This window comes from Ambystoma mexicanum, chromosome 2p (genome assembly GCF_040938575.1).
Source record: "Ambystoma mexicanum isolate Mex_15411 chromosome 2p, UKY_AmexF1_1, whole genome shotgun sequence".
NCBI classification, from domain to species: domain Eukaryota; kingdom Metazoa; phylum Chordata; class Amphibia; order Caudata; family Ambystomatidae; genus Ambystoma; species Ambystoma mexicanum.
The window spans coordinates 163,317,213-163,344,357 of record NC_090923.1 but is presented as its reverse complement, the minus strand read 5'-3'; the positions used below and the strand labels follow the sequence as shown (position 1 = coordinate 163,344,357).

General features: G+C 44.7%; 1 protein-coding gene across 3 annotated transcripts in view; it reads right to left on the bottom strand.

The window, feature by feature from the left end:
- Positions 1 to 27,145, bottom strand: part of FGD5 (FYVE, RhoGEF and PH domain containing 5) — a 640,152-nt gene that overhangs the window by 93,695 nt on the left and 519,312 nt on the right. For all 3 annotated transcript variants that reach the window (XM_069643415.1, XM_069643418.1, XM_069643416.1), the window contains exons 11-12: positions 26,702 to 26,773; positions 23,498 to 23,566 (exon numbers count right to left, since the gene is read on the bottom strand). In XM_069643415.1, coding sequence (XP_069499516.1) covers positions 23,498 to 23,566; positions 26,702 to 26,773 — 141 coding nt within the window. The remainder of the gene's footprint in view (positions 1 to 23,497; positions 23,567 to 26,701; positions 26,774 to 27,145) is intronic.

Sequence of the window (27,145 nt, the reverse complement as noted above, 5' to 3'; positions counted from 1 at the left end):
ATAATTTTTTACTATAATTTGAAGGTCTTTTATTTGGAAAAAGCTCTCCTTAGTGGCAATCACCACATCAATTTTCTCACACCCTAGGGACTTGGCAGGTCAATGATTCTAGGGCAATTATCTTATTATATTTGGGGATTTTGATACTCACTTTGAATAGTTATTCCAAAGCACTGAGCCAGCAGAGAACTTCTAGTGTTTCCCGGTGTTTCCCAGCCAGCAGTGCTCTTCTGGTCCCGTACTCCCTTTTTCAGAAAAGCAGGTCTGCCACAGACTGCCTCTCGATTTGAGTTGGTTCCAATTCCCTTAATGATAAAGCCTTCTCATCTCCAGATAACATCCATATTCAGCATTCATCCAATAAAAACAGGTGTTTTTATTTCCTGCAGCTTCAGATTCCCGAGTCCCCTATTTTATCTGTTTTTATTTCTTTAAACTGTGCAATATTCCAATGCTTATTTCATGATTATGTCACAGTTTTTGATTGGCCAAGTTCCTCCATTGGGTTTACTCATAGGCAAACACTCCCACCCTGACACACACCCCAATCTCCATTGGATTTTCATATGTCAGAATATGAGAAAGGTGGAGGCCTATTTACTTGGATTCATTTTTAAGCCTAAATCAGATATTCTTATATATTCGATTGTGGCAACATGCCACATAGGTTAAACACAGATGTCTGTAATCTCCTAGCCCAAGCACGTGCCTGGACTCAAAGAATGAATTTGTGCAATACTTTTTCATAATGTTATTAATAATCATAATTTTAGTAATGTTTTAACAAAGGTGGAAATATTGTATTTAGACTGTTTAGACAGGGAATGATCATACAATCGCGACACACTCTTTGGCTTGTTTAAAATTGTTAAGATCTCAGAGTTATCTTAAAAATAATTTTTACATGCAAGTGTCATGTCAATTTAAATGGTGCATGGTTTCCTATGAAGTCCCATCCTTAGTTTTGTTACTGCGGTTACCAAACTTGTGATACTAGGAAGCCACTCAGCTACTGATTGGTTGAGTCCTATGACAGGTCAATTTATTCTCATTCCATTAGAAAACCATGTGCTCTACCTAACGGAAGGCAGTGTTGACAGGTGAACACTCTAAGTGGCTAATTGGATTCTTTGACATCCGACCATAGCCCTGACTCTCTGGTCACTTCAGATCTTAATCTCGTGAACACAATGAATTGAATATCTGTTGGTATTTTAGTTTGTATTTATCAGAATATCTTGTCCTTAAATGGACTTGCAAAGGTTGTGGTTGCTCATTACTTGGATAGTCAATGCAAATATTGTGGGAGTATTAACCTCTCTCATATGGGAACGTGCATGCAAGGCTGAAGTGAAGAAGTGAGTTTATAATGAATGAAACAGTCAAAGGAGATTTTTTCAAGCTGATACAAATCTGCAGATATCATTTAAAAAAAGAGAATGGTAGCCTATTTTGTATTCATCCTTTATTTCAATCCTTATGATAGCGGCTGCGTGGCCAGCAATCCCAAAGACAGCATTACTGTACTGCGTTAAACATTACTCCGGTTGAAACTTCCCTCAGCCCCTCATCTTTTATCTCAATGGTGGTGAACTACACTGGGATAAATGCGTTGAACTTTTCCTTACCCTAGGATGAGGTTACACTTTCACAACAACATAAAGAAACTGGATCTTGCTCATTCAAAAAATGTCATACCTACTCATGGTGGTGTCCAGAAATACAAAAAAAAAAATGAGTGTCCACTCTGTTCCACAATCCTAAAACACTTGTAGTAACGATATTAGGCATTTGTTTCAGTCGCCCATAGAAACTGGGATACGCAAACAGATTCTCAGAAGTGTTGACAAAGGGCATTTGCCCGAAACATGTGTAAACTTCACTCATGCAAATATGACACTGTTAAGATGGAATACTTTATTTCCACCAATAAGACGAAACTCTATTGGCATAACAAGAACTTTGGGAGCTTTGGTACAAATGTATAAATAAATGCACTTCAATTTAATGCATATATCAGTCTGATTAATGCATTATCAGGTACAATGCAAGGTGAGTGAAAGCAATTCCCACTATTAAGTTGTTGGCTCCGAGGTAGTGGAGCCACATTACCCAACCCATGGTCTTCGCAATGCTCTGGTAGTGGAGCAGCACTTATTATCTGTAGCCTGTTGGAGGCTGTAAACACTTGCTAATCCCATTTGCTTCTGCAGTACACGATATTAGATTTTTACCATGCGGCTTCATGTGCTGTAATACTTGCTGTTGCCAATTTAATGATACTCTATTAATCAACCTCAGAAGGGTGAAGGGCTGAAGGGAAGCCTTCTCTGATGAAATTCAAACCTTTGACTAGACACATTTACAGGAGGCAAGACCTTAACTTACTGATCTTAACTAGCTGATGTGCTACATACAAACCCACCTTCAATCCCAAGACTGTGAGGATCGCCAAAATCATATATAATAACATCTACTATTCACATGATGACATATTCAGGCTTGCACTATTAATCTTCACTTCTTCCAACATAATCCACCCACCGCGGTCACCAACATTCTTTACACCAATGCAGTGAAGGCTCCCTGTAAAATCCCACCCAGAGGTAAGTACTATGGTCTCAAGGGGAATTTCACAACAGACTATCCATGTTCCTCTTGTCAATTCAGACATAAGGTCAAGCACTAGAGGCACGAAGTGGATTTCACAACAAAGTACCCAAACTACATCATGGCACCAGCAAATCTCATTATTTTGTCACATCTTCCAGCCTAATGCTATCGCACTGGAGCTTGACCAATGGCCCAACCAGTAACTGTCAATGATTTTCTGAAAGGCCCTCCTCTACTAGATTATCCACTGTCTCATACCCATCAAGACTGCTTTTCAGACCTTCGACTCGCCCAACATATTAGTTGCCCAGAGGGGACCCTCAGTGTTCGTCTTTGGGCACACTGATGCATACATTGTTGGCTGTTGGCCTGCAAGATTCCCTCCCTGCTCCTCAATACTGTGTGGTGGCCTTACTGTCACATAAAGCGCGATAAAAGCAACAAGTGCATCATTGCCATATGTGGTAACAGTCAAATAACACACGCTGCCCCCTTCAGAGGATCTCTGATCTGTGCAGGGAATGTACCCTCTGACAATATGTTGTAAGCAATTATTATTGAGCAAAAGCAGAATGATCCTAGCTTCATTTTCTCTATCTATAAATGAAAGGCTGCAGGCAGGCACGCTAGCCATCTGGGCACTTAGGCCTGGTAAAGTCTGGGCTTGGGGGTACAGCAGGTAGGTGCCCTCAGTAATTACCAGCGCAAGATATCAGAAGAGCTGAAATCATGATGCTCCTCATATCAGCTTCCATAGCGCTGAGATTTCACTCATGCCTTTTAGTGTCTGGGGAGGAGGCATCACTCCAGAAAGTGGAGGGAGGCAACCTGATGATGTGAGGTGCTTGCCAGGTGGCACCATGTAGCACAAGACACTGAATGAAAACTGGAGTTCCCCCATCAGCGCTATGCTGCCAGCCTATGAAAACCACTTCTCGACAAATCCACTGCTCGATGAAACCTCCCTCTGCCCCCTTCAACTAATCCAGAATAGGACTGCAAGACTTATCCTTGGCCTCAAGCCCAGGGACCGCATCTCTCCAGCCCTAAAATCTCCCCACTGACTCCCGGTGGCTGCGTGTATCAATTTCAAGATGCTCTGCATCACCCACAAGGCTTTCTGGTGCCTGCACCCCGCTACATCCAACTCTCTCCCCCTAAATACCTCCTTGCTAGAACCCTTCGGTCTTCTAGCTCCAACACTCTGCAGATCAGATGCTTTTTCCAAGTAGAGAGTAGGGGGTAGATCTCTCGCTTCGGCAGGAGCCTCACTCCGGAATGGTCCACCCCCGTCCTCGCACTTACCCTGTGGTCCTCACTCCATGCACTCCCTGTATCCCCTGGCACTTGCCCACCTGGCCTCCCCTTAGCATTTGCCTCCGCCCCAGGGGCCCTCCTCTTCCACTCCCTCCTTGCAATTGCATGCCTCCACTCTGCCCCACACTTCTCTCCCACTCTAGCATTATCCCATCCCCCCTTACAGGCAACCCCTCCTCACTCCCCTCCTCCCTGCACTTCTTGTTACTGCACTTGTACGATCCTGCACGATCCGAATGACACAGGGCTTAGTAGGACCGTTATTGTTGTTTTCTTCCCTGACCACCTACCCCCTGTTTTTTTCCTTGAAACACCGTTTGATACACAGGCGTGTTATAAATACACAATAAATAAATAAATAAATAAAACAGCTAAAGCACCCCCTTTCATTGTCTCTGACATTCAGTCTGGACCCTCCATCGAAAACAAACGCGTCGGTAATGTCCATTGCACCATATGTAGGCAGAAAGATGCAAATTGCCACCACTAGGGGCCTAATTCAAGGAGCGTTTTCGAATGGGATTATGCTATTATAAAATGCTTCTGTGAAGCAGGTCCCTAATAGCCTAGATTTATTTGTCTTTCTTATGAAATGCCCAGTTTTAAGAATAGGTAAACATTTTTCATTTCTGTGATTCCTTTAATTGGGACCGATCCTTCGTCAGGCTCGGTCTAGCATATAGGCAATAGGCCAATGGCCGAACCAAAAAATGCAAAGTGCTGGGGTGGGCTAGTTTTTGGGTCAAAGTGGGCCACTTTGTTGGCCCATGTGGGACAGTTTGATAAGTTACTTCACCATTCGGCTAATAGTTTTGACCATTATTGCTGAATAAATGTTCTTTAAAATGCACAGTTTGCATCACATTTTTATCAGAAACCTCCCCCTTGGGTATTACTCAAACAGTCTGTCACAAAAGGAATGAATCGCCATTTGCAACGGTGGGCCACTTTTTCATTGGTGCCCGATATGATTTTATGTCCCGGTCCGACCCTGCCCTCCGTGCCAGGCCTCCTTAGGACTCTCTCTGGCACCGTATCTGCGCTGTTAGTACAGGCCGCAAGCTACTCCATGGGAAACAAGCAATGCGAAGACAGCCTTTCCCTGGCTTCTTAACAACATTCAAAAGCCCACTTAAGCTAGTAAGGCAGACAAACCACTGCGCATGTTTCACACTTAATATAATCATTTAAACCACACTCTTATTTGTCTGAAACATGTCCTGGTCTGATACTTAGATGTATACTGTGCACCGCTGCCATGCAGAAAGAGAGCTCATAAGTTCGATGTTCTTTAGGGCATGCCGTTTTGCATGCCTGTATAGTTGTAGACTTCCGATAATGAAGTCATGACTAAGTAAGTACCAGATGGCAACAGCGGGGCGATCCTGAAAGCTGGGTCATGGCGCCCATGAGTGACAACCATTTAATGCCTGCCAGAAGAACCCCGGTTTATCAATGTTTCAATAGCCGGTTGGTCTTTCACATCTCCGTTTCCTCTTACGCCCGCCAACCTTTCAATGCACCTCTGCCTTTCATGTATTTCTGGGATCCCAGCACAAGGAGGCGTTTGTAGACGGGCGGCACTGCCTTTGTCAAATCGATGCTGGGGAGAGGTGTGCGGGTTGGAGGAGTTTTATTGTACTAATATGTGAGTATATGGGGTGGGAGCTCTATCGCACTGGAAGCCGCCTCCCGCAGCTTTATAGAGTGACTTCCGCATCGCTGTAAACAGGGGCTGGGTTCAGGAAACAGGCGCCTGGATGAACACAGCAAACATCCTGACAGGAAACAGCAGCTTTTGAAAACAGAATGGGCTAGAAAACCCTAAGCAAAAAAAAGAGGCCTGAGATGGGAAGGGTGTTCCCTGCTAGGCTGTGAAGTCATCACAAACTACTCGGGTGGAGTTTCAGGTCATCGGAATGCCCACCCGCCACCCCTGAGAACCGTGGGAGCTCTCTATTCCGGGTTTAAAATGGCGACCTCTGCTGTGCTCTGCAGGGTTTCACATCATAAGAGGAAGTGACAGTGCATGTGTTGTTTCCGCTTTCTGTGGGAAGAACGACTTCTCGAGCATGTGCTAAAAAACATGGCGAGCAGGGTGATTTTTGTTTAGGCTCTTAGGTGGCGCTTTAGTGCCACCTATAAGCCCAAACTATTGCACTAGAGTACAGATCGGGAGAAATGGCATATGAGGAGGGACACGCATCTTGTATGATATGATATGATACAATATTTTATTTATATAGCGCCTATACACAATGTGTTTCAAAGCGCTTCAAGGCCAGGGAGGGATCAAGGGAAAATACAATGACATTCTTACAGGCCATGAACAGTAAGGATGTGAAATTAACTATCATACTCGGCCTAACGTCATTTCAGATAGTGCAAGAGCTAAGATGTAGATAAGGAAGGGAGGGGGAGAGTGGGAAGGAAATGGAAACAGACAGGCGACTACAGTACTAGGCCTGACGACATTTCTGGTAGAGCCGGAGAAAAACAAGAGGTGAGGGAGAAAGGTGCAGAAAGGTAGGGGAGGAACAAAACAAGCGACTATCATACTTGGCCTGACGATATTTCAGATAGTGCTGGAGGGGGTGGGAGGTGGGGAGGAAAAAGGAAAAAACCAATAAGGGGAAGGGGGAGGAGAGAAGACGAGGTTGCTATCATACTAGGTCCAGGGACAATTCTGATAGAGTAAGTGCATAGAAGAAAGTAAGGGGAGGAGATAGGAAAATGGAGAAGGGAAAGGAGGAGAGAACAGAGTTAGCAGTCAAAAGAGTGGAGAAGCAAGGGGAGAGTGAATACAATTGCAGAAGTCAGTAGTAACACATAATGTTGCAAGCCAGGATACAAAATGAAGTTGGGAACAGCATGATTCAGGGCCACCATGAGTACAAGATGCAAAAGAAGTCCAGCATGAGAGTTAAGAAAGGGTGATGCACCGTGAATGAATGAAGTCCATAAAAGTCAAATCAAGCATTGGCCACAAGACAGTGATGGTGAAACCAGAATTTATCAGGGAAGACTCCTGCAGAAGTAGGCTTGAGTGGGGTGAGGGGGGAGCAGGGTAGAAGAATCAAGCAAAACAGGCAATATCTTTGTGCAAGAATGGTGGGGCCACAAGGGAACATCACGGGGGGACCAGATGGGGTGGGGATGGCCTGTGGGGACAGGGGGAGTAACACATGTTGGTGCATGCTTACCTGCTGTCTGAGCAGGGGGTCGGGCCCTGAGTCCTCCTGTTCCGAACAGGTCCAACCAGGAATTGTCCTTTTCTTTGTCAGCCCTTCACTTCGTACGCCCGAGCGAGAGACACAATTGATCTAATAGTTAAGAGCAGGAAGGAAGGGTCAGGGCTAAGAAGGTGGGTGGTGCTTAGGCCAGGTGACCTAGATCCACTTGCACCTGCTCCCCATCTGCAAAGGAAAAGCGGCTGAAGGGCTCCTTAAGTAGGGAAAAAGAGCGGCAAGCAGGAAGGCACCAGGTGGGCGGGGCTTGCTAAGTGGTGAAAAAGAGCAGCAGGCAGGAAGGCACCACGTGGGCGGGGCTTAGGACAGGTGACCTAGATCCACTTGCACCTGCTCCCCATATACAAAGGAAAAGAGGCTGGAGGACTTCTTAAGTAGGGAAAAAGAATGGCAAGCAGGAAGGCACCAGGTGGGCGGGGCTTGCTAAGTAGTTAAAAAGAGCGGCAGGCAGGAAGGCACCAGGTGGGCGGGGCTTGCTAAGTGGTGAAAAAGAGTGGCAGGCAGGAAGGCACCAGGTGGGCGGGGCTTAGGCCAGGTGACCTAGATCCACTTGCACCTGCTCCCCATCTGCAAAGGAAAAGAGGCTGGAGGGCTCCTTAAGTAAGGGAAAAAGAGCGGCAAGCATGAAGGCACCAGGTGGGCGGGGCAGGGGTTGTAGATGTTGTTTGGTTATTTACCCACCCATTGACTGCCCATGGCCTTGCTAATACCTATGGCCATTCCCACCCAGTTCCTGCTCATCCCTGCCCAAAACACCTCTTCAAGGGAACTCTTTGAGCTCGCTTTATTCAAGCTTTACCATCAAGCGTTGCACCCAAAGAGCCTGCCAGGGTTTTATCAAAGCAGTCTTCTGATAGTTAATGACTTAATTATAGCTGCAAACACACTATTGGTGCAATAAAAATGTCTTAACCAGGTCTGCCTTCAGCCACTCGATTTAAAAGCACAGTGTTTGTCCTTCGCTGTGTCTTGTTAAAAACAAGCATTGGCAAATATAACAGTTTTGGCTTGTATATAAGTATTGGACATTTGCCAGGCACTGCTATTAGATGCCCAGGTACTGCCTACCACCAATGGCCACTTAATGCCACTATTGCAGTGCCTGGCAAGTGTCTTTCCCATGCCTACACAAAAACCCACAATGTTGGCATTGCCAATGCTTGTTATGTTTGGTAGTTGGCTACGCCACTGTTCATAGCCTTAATCGAGTACTTCTCATGGAGCTTTACGAAATGATGTCCATATGCTTTTCATGGACCAGTGCGATCACCTTGGGACGGAGACTCAGCAGAGGGATGAACTTGTCATTGCGTAGCAATTGGACTGATTCCACTGCGATTTCTGAGGCTACTTTCTAATTGGCTTGAAGGCTATGCTCCAGTGACCATTTGGTAGACCACCCTTGGAAGACATATTTATAGGCGTTGCAAGGAGTGATGCATGTCAACGTGATCTGCCCTTTGGGGTTCCATGTTGCAGGCATCCATGTCAGGGGCTGCATCACGTGGTGGCCACAATGCATTCTTGCTGTCCCTGTCCATGTTACCGATGGAAGTTGAAGGCACAATAAGGAACCGGTCAGGTGGTGAGTTGTGTCACCCCGGCACAAATTGTGTCTCAAAAGTAGTTTTGCTGCCAGGTAATGAATGCCCTGTGGCCTAGGCATCCACAGACTTTTCATGCTCGATCATGGACTAGTGCATGCTAAGACATGATCGCATGAGCCACTCCTTTACGACATGACTGTGCCTACATCGTGAAGGATTGCCTATTTGATGGAAGCAAAAGTGGAATGGAAGAACACATCCCACTGCCTCCCCCCCTTTCATTGCCCCTAGAGTGTTCTCTTTAGGGGTGTAATTACAGCTGAGGCAACAAACACAGCTGCCCAGGCACCCACACTGGGGCCTAGGAGGGGTTATGTCCCAGAGTTTCAGCACATGCTCATGACACTGCAAGGTTATTTGACAATATTGTTCAGCAACATCCTGTGCTTGCAGCAGTACATTTGGCCCAAAGCCGCGGGGCATGTCCCCTTTCTCAACCCCATTCATTAGTAATCACTGGCACCATGGTGAGAAAATCCAACCCCTTCCCTGTGACAACCACATTTATTTAAATGTTTCTCTGGATTGTTGACTAGTGACCAAATGTCCTTTGATGAACAGTGGCGCGGCTCCTATGCTTCCACCTGGCCTGGGCATAAGTGCACGCGTTTTTAGGCAGAGCGCTCCTATCGAATGATCTGAGGAAGTGTTGGCTTAGGAAGAACAGTGTTTTGCGCTGAGAAGGCGCAAGAGCCAAAGTTTGAAGATTCTAAACTGCCTTTCATTCCTGTTAAGTCCAGGGAAGGTCACAGCAACCTGAGCTCCAATAATCAACAAGGGAAAATTTGAAGACGATTACAAGAAAATGTCCTGTCACCTCAGAAGAAACTGCAGAACTACGATAAGTGCTGAGATAATTTAAAGAAGAAATGAAGAAACCGGAGGTTCAGACTGTTAAAGTTAAATCTAACTCCAATATTTACGTGAAAAGACTGAGTAGTGTTGTAAAAAGCATTTTCTGGACGTTTAAAATTGTTAACAGTTTAATTGAAGGCAATCAGCTGAGCATGGCAAGTGTAAATGATGGACTTCAATGCTACGTAAGCTGAGAAGAGAAGGCAGTGCCGGCGCCAGTGCAGGCGCAAGAGTTTGTTGCGAGCGATACTAAAGTAAAGGACCTGCATATGCGCATAAACGTTTGAAGAACGTCTCATTGTTGACAGAGTTTGTCATTTCTCCGCAGCGCAGTAAATATAGGCTGAAACACGTGTCTGGGGTTGCTGTTGGTACTTTTGTTCAGAGGAGATTTGCCTAGCATTTCGGTGCTGGACTGCCTTTCGGTGGGACAAAGACTGATATGCATATGGATAGTTCTCCTCCGTGAAAAGCACAGTGAGCTAAAGCCTGGTTGAGACTCTCCTCAGGGCCATTGATCCAAAAACAGGTCAATGAGCTGTGTTTGTGCTGGTTGAAGGACTCCCTGACCTTTTTCTGCATATTTTGAGGCACTTGGGGTCTCACCCAAAGTTACCAGGGTAACCCAGACGTGGGCCCCTTGCTCACTGTGCTCAGAGAGGCACAGCTCCACTTCACTGATGAGGCCCAACTAGGCCAACACACGTATCTGGGGTTGCTCTTGGTACTCTTATTCAGAAGAGATTTGCATAGCTATTTTGGTGCTGGAATGTGTTTGGGTGGGACCAACACTGATATGCATATGGAAATGTATCCTCTGTGAAAAGCACAGTGAGCTAAAGCGTGGTTCAGACTCTCCCGGGGGCCACCCACCCAAGAACAGGTCAATAGGCTGTGTTTGTGCCGGTAGAGGGACTCACAGACCTTCTTTTCCACCTTTTCTCACCTTCCCCCAGAGGCTCAATGTTACCTGGGACCTGGTTCTCTCTAGGCTTGACTATTGCAATAGCTTCCTCCTGAATCTACCTTCATCCACTCTGCAACCCTTCCAGCTAATCCAGAATAGGGCAGCAAGACGTATCCTTGGCCTCAAGCCCAGGGATCGCATCTCTCCTGCCTTAGAAAAGTCTTCACTGGCTTCAGGTTGCTTAACTGATTACATTCAAATGCCTATGTATCATTCACAAGGCTGTCTAGGGCCGGGGGCCTCTCTATCTGCAACTCTTTCTCACTAAATATTCCATCTCTAGACCTCTGCACTCCTCTGGCACCAACTCCTTGTGTGTAAAGCGTTTCGCTAAACAGAGGGCAGTTGGTCGATCCCTTTCCTCAGCTGGCTCCCTTCTTTGGCACAACCTTCCCCCTCTCTATTCCTCAGGACTTTCTTAAATTCCGGAAGATCCTCAAGACTTTCCTCTTTTCCTCTTCCTTCCCTCCCTCTCTCCTCTGCTAATGCCACAGTTGCTTGATTGGTGTTCAGGGCCCTTATGCATCCTCAGGGCCTTGACCTCCCACACCGAATCACCACAGCTTCTGTCTATCCTCGGCACTTGCCTAGGTTCACCCTCCATCCTCAGCTTGCACTTACCTTTCATTGCACTTCAACTGCTCCCCATGTGCACCCCCATCACCTATACCATTTCCTCTCCCTTATGCACTTGCACGTTCTGAACACTCACAAGGCACAGTAGGTTTGTCTTCCCCTCCCTGATATGTATATTTGTATTGTAATATTTCTCATCCGTTGTCCCCTCTCTGTTGCCCTGTGGGCACTTTGAAACAGTATTTACTTCCTGTATAAGCGCCTACCAAGCGACCAATAAATACATATAAATAAAATAGATATAGAGTGCTGTGGGCCCGTGCTAGCAAGCTTCGTCGGTGAAGCTGAAGCGTGTTGAGGATCAGATTTTATAGTTCAATTAAGGAACGCGCGATCGAAGGAAGGCAGAAGCAATTACCTCCTTGCGCGCAGCAACGCGAATAGAGCAGTCGTTCATTCAGCGCCGGAAAAAGTACGTTTTGGAAGCAAGACTTGCAAATTTATTTTTGTGCCAATTTGAAGCTATAACGGGACAAAGCGAAAGGGCCTCATTTAGACCCCGGCGGTAGCTGTGCCGGTAAAAACTGGGCAATGGGGAATTACTGGGGCATTCCAGACCTGGTGGTCCCAGTAATTCCCCAAAGACAGGCACCGGAAAGAATTACTCCCCATTCCCATCCCCTAGGACTCAATGGGAATAGGGAGGACGGAAACACCAGCACTGTGTGCAACAGTGCCTGGGCTTCCCTCAAAGTCTGCGGGTGGGTGCCATTCCACCCACCAGGTCAGACGTGGCTGGTGGAACGGCACCCACCCGTGGAACTCAGAGTGTGCCGGTCTGGTAACAACAGTTGTCACCGGACCAGCATACTCATAATGAGACCTTTTCTGCAATACTTACCAGCACAACCCGAGGAAGGTTTTAACAAAGAAACGAAATTGAGAGTTTAAGTTGTAAAGATAGTCTACAGGAATTACAAATTCTATTTAAGAACTGTCAAGCGGTAAAAGTAGGACCTTACCTGTAACTGGGTAGATGGCCATAGTTCAGAAGAAGAAATACAAATGGAAAGTAACCTTTGAGGCAGTAATTGCTGGGAGATAGTTCTGTGAGACAGAGCTGAATAGAAACAGCCTCTTCAAGAGATCTTATCAGTTAAGACATAGTTCAAAAAATTCGACAGAGTCAATAGAGACTCTTTTCAACAAAGTTACGCAATACTTTATGTTTACCTCCAGGCTAGGAGTGGAGGTATTCAGGTAATAAAGGGAAGGTGTTATATAATATTGAGAGGAGTGTCAGATTCCTAGAAGTGATTTAACTATAAGAGCATTTATTTTGCAGGTTTCCTGAAGGAGTAAGGTTCTGAAGTCAGAGGGCAGATGTCAGGGACCTGTTCTTTTTTTTTTGGGTCCATTTCCGCTTTCCCCCCGGGCTGGTCACCACAGCAATTGTAACTAGAGGGTCTGGAGGACTCATCGTCTGCTCCCGCAGGATTTGAGAACTGGGACCTTACAGTTGATTAGTGATGAAATCTTCTTGGATGAACAGTTTTGCGGCTCTTATGAGTTCACCTGGCCTGGGCATAGGTGCATGAATTTTCAGGCAGAGCGCTCCTATTGATTGATCGGTAGCAATATACCAGCAATGGCCAAGGATCGGCTCCTTTATGTTTCTACTGGGAAACGAGGGCTCACTGGGGCAAAGGTTCTGCATATCAACACAAGGCATGCACTTTCTTCCCATTTTCGTTGGATGGTGAAAGGGGGAAAGTAAGTAACAGGCAATAGAGGGCGTTTTCAGCATGTTGGGTGGTAGAGGGAAAAGGCTTGCCTCCCTTTTGGAATCGTTCATTCCTAGAGATCCCTCTCTCGTCTCCCCCCTTTACAAATCCACAAAAATGATTTTGATTTTTGGGAGCTGGTATCTAGGGTAACTGTCTTCTATAGATTCCCCATAAGCTTCACAGGAGACTTCCCCATGCATCCTTCATCAGCACTGCTCCTGGATAGCAGGATATGGGCTTCAAATATCTCTGTAAACATCCAGGGGGAACCAGATTCTCAAGCTCTCATTTCAGAAAGTGAAGGCAATGCCATTAAGAATGACCAACAGTGGAATCAAGAGTCCATCTGGAAGAGTCATTTGCAGCATCTGGGGTTCATAGAAAATGTTAAAGCTGCTCACGGAAGCTTCGAGACTAAAGCCCAGCTTTGTAGAGGGGTGCTCTGCATGCCGCTCCTGATCTCCCTTTCCTCAGATGTCAGGATGAGGAAGGCAGTAACTCGAAAGAGGAGATGGGAGCACTTGAACCAGGAAACACTGTTACTTCTTGGACAGGAAAGCTCCTTGCATCAATGGCATTAGAAGCTTTGCTTTGTTCTGAGCAGAGATTACCCTTTCATGGGAGGCAACACAAGATTTATTTCTCCTAAAATACATCTTCGCCACAATGTCACAAAAGTGTCTTTGTCTAATTTGTGGGGGTAAATTACACCACCAGATTTTTGCAGCTCAGCCAGTAAGCTTCATGAAGTTGCCTTTGAACACGTTAGACAACAGCTGAGGAACAGGGGTGTAGCACGCATTTCTCAGAGAACAGGTAAAGGGGGCACTATGAGCCGAGCCAGTAAAGGGCGACAGAAAGGGGGGAGAGTAGACTCTGTAGTGTAGGAGCGTGGGGGAAGTGCGTAGGGAAATGAGGACTGCCAGGGGTTTTGAGGGTTTCCTAAGGATAATTTGAGTGGGGAACTGGGGACAGGGGGAGAGGATGAAGGAAAGGGCTGTGGTCCTGGTGGTATCCCCCGGAGAGACTGGGAAGGTACCCAGCTGTCAGGTAAGGAAACAAATCTTTTTCAGAACTTTCTTTGTGCTATGGACCCGCACAATGGTGGTGTGAAATGGAATTATTTCACAATAGACACATGGAACCGAGGACCAATCATTCAGCAGAAACATGGCTAAATTCATGGGCAAATTATCATCATCCAGTGTTGATCATGGAGAAAACATACTTGGCTGTGGTTTGTCAAAGATCTCAAAAGTGGGGAGCGTGCCACATTTGAAATTGGCTCAGCACTGACGACTAGACAAAGAAGAATTGCTCTCCTGTGAAGTCTTGTGGATCCATGTGTTGGTTACAGAGAAATCATGCTGCAGGCAGGGTGGAACTGGGATAAAAATGAAGATTGGGCACCAGAAGAAAGAGGCCCATATTTGTGAATCTGAGTTTCTGACTTTTCCATAGAAACAGTTTGAGAAATACACGAGGGTTCAACGTTGGAGACAATTGCGGCAAACATTGCATTTTTATTTCAACGTTAGTTATAATTTTCAAATTTACAGCCACTGACACATAACAAATATAATGTGTTCCCATCAGAATACAAAATAAACTTAGATGAAGGTTTAAGGAAGAACAAGAACAGTACAACCGCAACCATCTTCAAACCAGTTTTAAAATACAGCAAATTAAACAACATGCCCAATTAAAGGCAGAGGACAACCATGAAATTAGTATCAAGTATATGACGAATAAACACTAGACAGACAAAAAGAATATGTAAGATCAACTGTACACAACTACACAATAGAGACCGCAATGTGGCAGGGTTCACCTGCTGACTCTGAGCTATCCATACAATAAATGGAAAGATGACCCCATGTCATCATTTAAATCAGATTTCTCTCTTCTTTTATATATCATCGTCTCATAGTTAGATAATATAAGCAAATCATTTAACCAAGTACCAATCCTAGGCTTTTCCCTAGTTTTCCACAGCTTTGAGATTTCTTTTGTAGCTACCACTAATGCTCTGACAATCCACATGTCCATACCATAAATGATCCCCAAGTTGCATTCTTCTAACAATAAGATTGTACGTTCAGGACGTCTAGGAAAATACACAAACCTTTGAGCAGTCCCACAACATATCCATCAATGTTTCTCGCTCCTTCCCACATCCACAACATCGATTGTCATCCAGAAAACCCAATGAGCAGATTTTGTCAAGAGTACTATATAATCTGACCAGCATCTTCTGCAGTACAAGCTGCACTTTGAGATCCAATTTCATTAGGTTGGCTTTTTTAGTTGTCTTCTCCCATTTTTCTTTGGATAACTCATAAATAACCTAATTCTGTAGACCATTTTAGTCACAAACCATCCCAACCGTCAGAAATTTCAACCCCAACAGGCATACGTTTCAAAAAGGTTGACAGCATTCAGGATAGACAAACCAAAATCTGGCTAACTCCATTCTCACAGCAAGAGGAGCTTCCGTCATAAGGATTCTTTAAGATAATAATGCACTTAGGTCTGAGAATCTCTTCCTCTCCCTTACAGTCAAGTTGTACTTATCTCGTAATCTATCAAAGGTTATCCCTTGATCCCCCTCTAAAATATCATTCCCTTGCAGTACACCTGTAGAAATCCAATTTCTCTAATATATCAATCTATTTTGTAATTGAAGTGCCGGGTTGTTCCATAAGGAAGAATTCTTATGCAACCGGACAAGTTGATTATTGCATTTTCAATCACGCTTAGCCACTGACATTGGTCAAAAGCACTAGCAGCTTTTAGTGGACTTAGTGATAAATTGGCCCATGTTGTCCCGAAAAATAGCCTATATGAGCCTGTCTTTGTGGTCCTTTGGGTTATGCTCTATTGCCTGATATTCCAGTCCAGGCCTTGGGACTGTTGGCTATGCATTGTGTTTTACATAACTGTTTTAAATATGCTTACAGGTGTCTCACTTAGAATTTTAATTCTTATCCTGGAGGGACAGACTTTTTATGGACCAGTAGTGCAGTTGTTGTTACCTTATAGGATCAAAGGTACTCATTTTGTCCAATTTATCTGGAAAGTGATGGGTCTACGCTTTACCACATTACCTGCCATTATGTTGTATTTGCGTGGGGATACGTGTTCTGTCTTTTTTTCTTTGGCTAACGGGTGTCTCTAGTGGCAGCTTACTTTCCCTAATATTTTAGGTTTATTTGTGATTTTCAGTGTATTATGTTGGAATGGTTTAAACTCTGAGCTTGCTATAAAAGTCACAAGCGTAAAGCCATGAATTAAGTCGAGAGGGACCCTGTAGGACAAAATGCCACTTGCTCTATTATGCCAACTTTGGGTGTGTTATATGGAAGAGAGTGAGAGAGGTGGTGGAAGCTGACAGAGAAGTAGTGCTGAGAACTAGCATTGGCCAAGCCCATGGCGCCAGGGCCTGGAAGGGGTGCTGAGAATCAGACACTGAATCTGTTTCATTATAAATCTTTACTTTCTGCTGGGCAAAATAGGCAATCCTCTATTCTCCTTCTTCTTTTTCTTCTTCATTCTTCTGTTTTCCAATGCTTTCAACGCTGTTGATCATACTATTTTACTTTCCCCCCTTTCTTGGTTTACCTGGGACTGTACTCAGATGGTTTAATTCCTATCTCTCTGATCACACATATTCTGTTTCTTGGACTGGTCAGCTTTCTTCATCCACTTCTTTATGATGTACCTCAAGGTTCTGTCCTAGGTCCTCTTCTTTTTTCTTTGTATACCATTAATTTCACTGATCTTATTTCCTCATTTAATCTTTCCTGTCACTTCTATGCTGATGATTCCCATATTTTCTTTCCTTTTTCTACATTTTCTTCTTCACTTCAGGACACAGTTTGTTCTTGTTTGCTTGGTGTTAAGTCTTGGATGTTTTCACAAATCCTTCATCTTAATCCCTATAAAACTAAGGTTCTTTTCTTTCCTTGCTCTTCATCCTCTCCTGTCCCCCCTCCTTCAGGACTCTTTTTTCCTCCCTCCTTTCTCTCTTTTTCTTCTTCTGCTCGAAACCTTGGTGGCGTCTTCAACCCCCCCCCCCCTCCTTTTCTTCAAATGTTTCTAATACTGCTCGCTCTGCTCATTTCATCTTTATAATCGTTAGGGTGCTCATCCTTTACTTTTATTTCAGGCTACTCAACTTCTGTTCCATTCACTTGTATTTTTTCCTCTAAATTACTATTCAGTTCTTGTATTAGGTCTTCCCAAGTCGCCTCTTACTCCTTTACATTCCGTTTTTAATTCTGCTATTCGGCTTCTGTTTCAGACACCTTTTTGCTCTTCTGTTACTTCATCTCTTCATTCTGCTTCCTTACTTTCTTTTGATCTCTATCTTATCTTTCATTTTCTTTGCTTTGTCTATATATCCCTCTATGGTCTTGTTTCTTCTTATCTTTGCCCTCTTGTCTCTTTTTATTCTCATCCTCGTTCTCTTCATTCTTAAACTCTTTTTCTTCTTTCTGTTCCTAAACCACCTTGTACTTCCTCTCGATTTCGTTCTTTTTCACTTCTTGCATCTACATATTGTAATGCTCTTCAGCTTCCTATACGTGCGTCTTCTACTGATCACATTTTCTGTTCTCAATTAAAAACACATCTTTTTCTTTCTCTTTCCACCTCTTAGATCTGATTGTTCATTTTGTTATCATGGTACATCTTAATGGTACCGCTGTAACTAATTTTGTAAAGCGATTTAGTGAAACCGCTTAATAAATTAAATAAATGCAAAATACAAACAAGACTAGTGGGACTAGAGCTGGGATGCAGGCAGGATACAAGGGCTAGTAAAGCCTTAGTAACCTGGGCCCAGAGTCTGGTATGTTCAAAAGCCTAAAGACTGAAAGAGAAGCATTTATAAAGACTGGGAGAAAGATAGGCTAGCCATAGCCATAGCCTTATTCTGGTGGTAATGGTAAGCCTGGCTAAGGAAAACAAATAAGACTTGCTTCTGAGAAACAGTGCGAGAGAGAGTGAGAGCGACAGAGAACAGAGAGAGAATGAGGGAAAGAGAGAGAGCGATAGAAAGCTGGGTGCTATATTTTAGATTCTGGTAGGCCCAACAAGCCCACCAAGAAAGAGAACCAAGATATGCCTGAACTCATTTGAGCCAAGATGACTCGTTGGTGTGTGTGCGCAAGGAGTGCTTGCTGAGAACCTAAACCGGAGTAGCCACTAAGAACCTGAGCCAGCATGGCTCTTTACGAGGCTGCACCAATTGGGCTTTCTGAGAACTTGTGCTCAAATGATATAACACCCACCTGAACTAGGAAGGTGTCTGGAGTGGGCTCTTCTAACTTTTGAACACAAGGCAGAGGGTGGACTAAATGGTTCCATGTCTTAATATCCCTGCAAAAATATTGCCCTACAAGAATGGTGCCGTATTTCTGCGGCAATATTAACCCATTGAACCTACGGGGGACACCCCCGTAACCCTCATATTATTTTAAAGGGAGTGGGTGACACCCCGCAACCCCTGCTCTCCCATTTATCCCCAACATTATCCCCGCTAATAAAATTGCCTATGGCCATTCCCGACAACCATATATATGGTGATATTATTGCTGGGGATAATATTACCTGATACCGGAGTAAATGAAGCCAACAGCCAGCATCCAACCTGGAAAATCGCTCATGGCTGGGGGCGGCAGTCTAGTACCCACATGAATGCTTGGAGCCTTTAATATAGTACTAATGTATGAAAGGGGTATGGTGCATTTTTTTCTCTGCTTTCCATCCACCCATAAATGTGTAGGTTACCTTTAAGAATATACAAACATGTGGGAGCACCTCTACTGAGAACACACACCGTCAAATAACCTGTTCTATCACAGGTTTCCCAGACAGCCAGATCTTCAACCGTGTTTTGGCTCACTGTACCTTTCACAAAGGAGAACTAACCATTTGCATGTCCGCCTCGTCCCACCCACCAGGGCGATCCAGCACCAAAATGGGAGCCAATTCTCCTCTGAACAAGAGCACCAACAGCAACCCCAAATACGTATTTCTGCCTTGTAGGGCAAAGTCGGTGAGGTGATTCTGTGCTTCTCAAAGCACAGTGAGCAAGGGGTCCACGTCTGGACTATCCTGAGTAACTGTAGGTGACGACCCAAGTCTTTCAAAATATACCAAAATGTGGGAGCCCCTCTATAAAAAGAGCACATTTCTCAAACAATTGCACATAACAAGGCGCTCCCAGTGCACTTCTTTTATTTGCACTTGTTTTTGAGAGTGTGACCGATAGAGCCTAACTTTTTAAAATTCCTAGTCCGTAAATATATGAAAATGGCCAGCCCCTAAAAGTGAGTTACTACTCATTGTGCACCCTTCAAAAAACCTCACTCATGGTTTAACGGATTATTGTGTTGCCTCATATACTATAACAGTAACCACTGATACATTAAACATCATGTAGTCATTTATTACTACACTCATTCACTCCAGCACCACTAAAAAGCAAAATCTCAATGTATGCTTCGATATTTGTACCTTGCTGGTAACTTCTAATGCGTAACTGCTCTAAGCTATGGTATGTGTTCCTTCCACGTGGCTTTCAGTCTGTCTCCTGTATCCATGCTGGAACGCTTGGGCATTCCGTGAGGATGCTAGTCTGATTTATGTGGCTCGGCAGGGACACATGTACATGCTCCATATGGCTGCTGGGTGTTGTCCTGCTTATATAGAAAGCCTGCATACCTCCCTCATTACTGCTATTGTTAAAAGGTGCACTGTGCCAATGCTACAGGCTTCCATGTAATAATGTCCCCGCAAAAATGTCACCTGGCAAAAAAGTCGCTGTTTTTTGCGGGGACATTATTACATTTAACCTGCGGGGGACACTCCTGCAACCCCCAAACCCTTTTTGTTTCCAAGAGGAGTGGGGGACACCCCAGCATCCCCACCCCTTTGTCCCCCTATATATGGTCACCATATTTAATGCCACCACAACCTTTTCACGGCGACATTATGTATGGCGACCATATACAGGGGGACTTTATTACCTGCTACCTGCTACAGCACACATGTGATAATAGTAGACTGCTCATGTTGCCCTTGATATGGCACCTGTTTATGGTTCTGATTCCCGCAGGTTGAAGGAGTAAAGAGGTAGTATATATCAAGCTGTAGATTGTGATCGGGATTAGTGATGGATTCTCATTTCCATTCATTTCTTTGATTCGCAGTGGGCTCCAAACCTGTCTGTGACCCAGGTCCCACAATTCTCTAAGATGACCTGGCCCAATCGGAGAAGAGCGAGGGATCCCTGACGCACGAGGAACATTTTGGCCAGTCAAGGGGCCCAAATTCTGTGTTCACTCTCATTGACTGACAGGCACTTACACAGCCTCCTGATTGGTCAAACTGTTCCCATTTTCCTCAGGCAGATGTTTGCAGGCAGATGGGTGGTTTTTCTATGAAGTGCAGGCAGAACTGGAAGTGGTAAAAAAAAAACCTCTTATCCTCGCCTCCTCCTGTAACCAACCTTAAACGCGAATCATTTCATCACTTGTCCAGCAGTGTCTTTACCTAAGCCTGGCTTTGGCCCTGAAGGCTGGTTGAAAAAGTTGAATCCTAAACGAGGGCATAAACAGTAACACTCTTCCTATCACCTCTGCAGCTCAACTTTTGATACCATAACTAGTGTCAAAGCCTGTGCACCCAGGCCAAAGTGCGTAAGGAAAGGACAGTATGATCACTATATGCGACAACATGTGAAGCGGGCAGTCTCTAAGTTACAGTAGGTTTTCATTCACACGGCATGGGGCGACTATGGGCCTCATTACACGGACGGCGGTAAGGGTTTACCGGTACCGGTATTTTACTGGTACCGGTAAAACCTTACCGCCATACTACGAGGTCCCTTTGCGGGTTGGGGAATTTAACGCCTGCTTTTTGCAGGCGTTAAAAACCAACCCGCAAAGGGACCAGGGAGCTAATTACGGTACCGCAATTTGTGGTGCCGTAATTAGCACCTTCCCCATTCCCATTATGCCCTATGGGGCAAAAATGGGAATGGGGAGGGAAATGGGGGAAGGCCCCACCAACCTTGGAATAGGGCGGTAATTCCCCTTTCCACCAAGGCAGTGCCGGTATTTTACCGGCATGGACCAAGGTGCTAATAGCAAATAGATGCTTTGCACTCAGGCAGACACCTAATTCCTTCCTTCCTCCATTCTAAGAAATCACACTTTGAAGGATAGTTGCAAATCATTACAGGAAAGAGAACAAAAAATGTACCCTATAATCATTCATCAAATCTTTGGTCATACATGGGGGGAGGGGATGGGCACATCTTTTTACAACACCCAGCTAATAGCACCTTGGTCCACCGCCGTCCGTGTAATGAGGCCCATATGTTTCCTAAAACAACAGCTCCCTCTAGCAATGACAACAGGTGAAGCGGTCAGGCTCTACTGCGCATGACTGCATCTAACAAACATACATCTGGCCTTAAATTAGATAGGATTAGGACTTCACTTATAATAACTGTAAACAGACAATTCAAATAGATGTTCAGAATATCAGCAATGGGTATGTATTAACAATTGACATTTAATGAATTTCAATAGAGATAATTTACAGATTTTGATTTCTCTTTCTTATGAATCAACTGGATATTTAGTGAGTCAACTACACTTTCTGTACAAGCGCCCAGGTGCCCAGTCTCGCGGCACAGGGATTCTCATATTAAATATGATGTCACTGGAGAACAGTGTGCTGCTGGTGGATTCATAGTCCTATAGTAACCATAGAATAGCACAGGTTTTAGCACTTTTTAAATTCACACAATATAACATGGACTTGACTGGCCTGGGTTTTACATCAGATCAGTGTATAACCATTCCAAGTTATGTGCAATAACTGACTGTTTACCTTCTAAAGGAGTTTATTATTCCTTTAATTTTAGCTTCTGTAAAGCATAGAGTTTAGTTTTTAAACGGGTGTAATATTCATCAGGACTCTTGCAACACCTGGAAAAAAGAGTTGCAATCTTTCACACTTCAATCAAGGAGCCACCACATAGCTCTACACTAATGATTTTTCTTACTGTAAAAACAACTCACCAAATAGATGCTTTGCACTCAGGCAGACACCTAATTCCTTCCTTCCTCCATTCTAAGAAATCACACTTTGAAGGATAGTTGCAAATCATTACAGGAAAGAGAACAAAAAATGTACCCTATAATCATTCATCAAATCTTTGGTCATACATGGGGGGAGGGGATGGGCACATCTTTTTACAACACCCAGCTCTGTAAACCCATGATTACCTGTTACTTTTGGACGGTCCTGATGAAGACCCATACACCACAATGCACTATAATTGTTGAAACATGTCATCTTTAGTAGATTCTGTGAATCTGAGTTCCTGTGTGTGTTGACACTCAGCACCTCACATCCAGGAAAGCATTGAGCATTGGTTTCACATCATCTCACACAGTACTTTACTGACATTTTACTGAAAATGTTACTGAAAATTGTCTCCTGTTTTGATTTGTGTGACTACATATTTGTATACCTTACCATCTATGAATTCATTGTTTAATATGTCCTCTGTAATTTTCATTGCAGAACCACAGTACAACAGTATGCTGCCCCGAAATCTGTCCCTCATGCAAGCAATCTTACACAATTGCTATGAGATACATGCTAGTGACACATGGTATCAAGTGATTTTATCATTAAAACAAAGAATCATTGGGGAAACGATATTTGTTTCCATTATCCAGCACTTTCCCTGATATATTCTAGGACTGGGGTTTGCATATATAATTGCGCCAGTCCTAAAATATGTGGAGAAGAGTGTTTAGTGGGTTATAAAAGTATCGTTGACACAATAATGTTTTTGTTATAATTAAAATCACATGCAACCACTACAGAACATCTTCATCCAGGCAGCAGAGAGAGGACTTAAAAGATATTATACATGACTGGGAAGACCAAGTTAACAAAACATAACGTGTTTGTAATGGATGACGTTTGACATGCAGAAGATACAAGAAATATGTATGAAACTATTCTGAGAAGCTGTGCGCATCTTGCAGGCACCATGATGCTAAAAGCTATGCTGACAGAAACATCCCCTAAACAATGAAGTTATTAATATTACTCATGAAAATAATCTTAATGATATTAATGATACAAAATAAAAATAACTACATTGCTAAAATCTTACATTTCCCTAGATCCTAAGCACTGGGCTAAGACAACATCCAGTCAGGAAGTTGAGCCTGTCTGATCGAAGCTGAAACTCATGTCTCATCTGGCTTATTATGGGTGTGTGCCAGAGCCAGGGGCTACATTCAGAACTTAACAAGACGATCACCACACCACGGCTCTCGTGGTCCTTAGAAGCACCAGCCTGTTGGAAAATAAGATTTACTCTCGGACCAGTCTACCTCAGGTAAAGATACACCATAAAAGTTATAGAGTTGCAAATGTTGCCCACCCACTCCTCCAGACTTAGAATCTTCCCCGGAGTGAAGCCCTTACCAAGAAGAGATGCCGGGGGAGACGGTTCTTCCCGGACACTTTCATCAGAGTTCCTTCCTTCACAAATTCCTGTGAGAAAAATAAAAGAGGATTTTAGTGTATGCAGCTACATACCTCCTATACCTGTCCCAGATGTGTTATGTTGATTTATAAGGCGCACGCTACCATTTTCATAGTCAACAGGTGCTTGCACGGCTCTGTAAGAAAGTGGGTGGGGTTGGTTAGTGAGGGAAGAGGGATGGGACTGACGTTGTGCTCTTCTGTTGGTACTTGCAGAACCAGGAGAAACTGTCGTCTGTGCATGTCTGCTTTCTGAGTGTGCTTTGATTGTGTACCCTCCGGTTATTATATCCGGAGGGGCAACGTCCAGTGTCTGGTTTGTTTGTTTGCAGTAGTTTGTTCTTTTGGCGGATGTGTGGGTTGTGTGTTTTGTTTGTAGAAAGGCTGGCCCAATAGGGCGTGTGCGGTATGTGGGAGGTGTGCTGGAGAGAAGTGGGGAGCAGGCGTGGTTACTAGTCAGTGCAGCGTGGTTGCTTTATTGCTGGCTCCTGGATCCGTACTGTCCCCTGATTACCTTGGGTTTGAGGTAAGAGTTGTGGGAGGTGCCCGTTTTTATGCTAGTCTCAGTGAGTTGAACAGCCAGGTTTGTAGTGATTTTATGAAGATTAGGTGATCTTCTGTCGTTCTTATTTCCTTTGGGATTGAGTTCCATAGCTTGCTTATCAAACGGGAAAAGGCAGGTACATTTTCCTGTGTGTGTGAGAGGGGCACAGGGGATGGGTGGGAGGATGCTAGTTGGGAGAATGGGGTGCGCTTCACAAAACTTGGCAGGACGTCCTTCTGGATGAATAATGAGGTGAAAAGAAGTATCCTTGTTGCCAACTAATATCACGGGAGCCTGCTATTATTAGCGAGAACGAGATTGGGCCCTAGAGTTGGTACCGTCCTTTGCTAAGCTCTGGCTATTTATGTGCTGTTCTTAATGGTAATGAAAGGTCACAAGTTGTTTTTGAGGCAAAGCCCACACCTCCTTGTTTGATTGGATAGGGGGGATTTTCCTGGCTACCTCGCAGCTTTTAATTTTTGAAAGAGTAGATTTTCCACGCTCTTTGCGTTTAGTGGTAAGTGCAGGTTTTATTCATCAATTAGAGTGTGGACTCATAGTCCCAATTGTGGTCAGTCCCCGCAATGCTATTATTAGTGGGTATAGCTGCTTTCAGTTGCCAAACCCCTGTGATCGGTTAGGAGAATCTGAAATAGCAGTGGGCGTATAATACACAGATAGTATATTTTGACATTGTGGTTATTTATAATAGGCCTATACACAATGAGTTTCGAGGCGCAGGTCACCATTTGTGTGTGCTTCCAGGGTGAACTGGAAATGTCTGGCTACATCACTCCCTGGGCCACACAAGCCTTGAATGTTCTTAGGGAATTCTGGAAGCTACTGTCACTTTACTGGCCAGCAGACAAGGAGTTCGAGCAGAGCTGCTCAGAAAAAAGGTGAACTCCTGTAGGGGAACTCACCTATCAAATATTGGCTGGTTGCTCTAGTATTTCATTGGCACTTCCGCCCTGACCAATCACGGAGTAACGCCTGAGTTCTGATTGTTTTTGAAGATTGACACAGTCTTCTTACAGGACAGATCCATAAAAAGCATCCACCGGAGGCACGGTGCTTCCCACCCATAACTAAACTGAGTCCCACCTTTCCATCTACTGTAAGAAAATTGCCTGCCAACTTTAGACACAGGTGCATGGCACCGCCTGAATACATTGACAGGAGAACATGATCAGGTAGTGGCAACCACCTGCTGTAAAGATGAACACCCACAACTGCAACGAAGGATTGTCTTACGAGAAGCACCACCGTAAACATGAGCACCACCTTGATGCCAGCTGGGCGATGAAGTGCTTTTGTCCTGGACGAGGACGCATCCTGTAAGGGCCTCTGAAAGTGCCTCTACAAAGCATCCATCTTGGCACACATCCTCAAGAACTAATGCTTAAAGAAATGCTTTGTGCTTCACATCCATGGTGGCGGCAAACGCCCATAAGAAGGAGGATCAAACAGGAATCACACATTATCACAACTAAGAAACTGAAACACGGCGGTCACTTGAAAGGCACAGGCCAAGGCGTCCACCTCCGACGGTGAGTAAAAGGACCACAGAGAGTGGGGAGCTCCTAGCACTCAGTGTGTGATGCAATGTCTTGTCCCAGGGAGTAGACGTAGACACAATGCCAATTTTTACAATTTTCAAGTTCTATTGAGGCCCCTGAAGCTTTATGTTGACAGAGGTTACAAAATGGTGGAATCCTAAATGCACCCTACATGCACTACAGTACGTTGGAAAACGGGGGAAGCACTGGTTGCACCTATGTAACCTGTCTCTCATCGCATTGTATAGTTTGCCCTTACTAAGGGGGTCATTACGACCTTAGCGGTAAGGGGTTAACAGCGCCAGTAATGGTGCCGGAGCCGTCAACCCCTTAGCGCCCCATTCTGAGTCTGCTTGCGGGACCCGCAAAGTGCACCTGGTGCGGGTCCCGCTAGCAGACCAAGGAGTTAACAACGGGCCCGTTATTAGCTCCCACCCCATTCCCATTGAGCCCTATGGGGGCTCGAATGGGAATGGGGATGTAACGGGTCCGGGTTCCTCAAATGAGGAATTACCAGGTCCTCTAAGGTTGGAATGGCCCAGTAATTCCTCATTTAAGGAACCCAGACCCGGAAAGGGGGTAACCATGCCACAAATTGCGGCATGGTTACCTCCAAGGTCTTAATGACCCCCTTACTCTGCTAATGGACCATTTCTGCCCGCATGCGCCATGACTGCTTTCTCCATTCGGGTTGTGGGTGGAAGAATTCATGCTGCTTCTGGGGAAGTACCAGGTTGGTGCCACGTCTGCCCAATCTTTCAGATGGTAGGGTCAGTTTCACCTGCCTTGCCCGTCCCTGATTCCTCCTGCAGGGTGCAGTCCTGAACTAGGGCACCAGATAGGCCTACCTGGCCCCAGTTTAATGTGGGTAACCCCGTTGTCCTAGAGCTACGTTCTTACTTTCCTACTGCCCTCTAATAGGGGTGGGAGTGTGTTATGCAGGAACACAACAAGAGTGCGATCAGAGCATTGTCTTCCGTTCTCACAAACCATCGGGGTCAACCACATAGCAACCTCGAAATGGCTTCAGAATCTACTCACCCTGCCAGACTCCAGGAGGTTGCTCTGACCCCGGACACTGTGCTCAATATGGACCAGCTTCTGAAGATTTTCCTGGAAAAGAGGGAGCCTGAGGTTAGAAAAGCACCAGAGATACAGTGCAATCCCATTAGCCGGTCTCCCTTCCACTGAAGCCTAGTCAAGTAGTTAAGTAGTTCAGTAAAGGAATCATTCATTCAGTGCAGTTAAGGTTAGATGACAATTCTGATAGGAGCATTTAAGTAAACATTTACTTTTATAACTTTTAAAATCCTACACAAACCCTCACCAAATTTTGCATGGCAGAAAGTATGGCCACAACCATTCGCATTTGTGATGTTGAATGATATTTGATGCCTGACTTCGACACTTTTGATTTAAAAGTGTTTTTGAGTGGGGCTATCAAAAAGCACTTTCTTCAAATCATCCACATAACTTTTCACTATT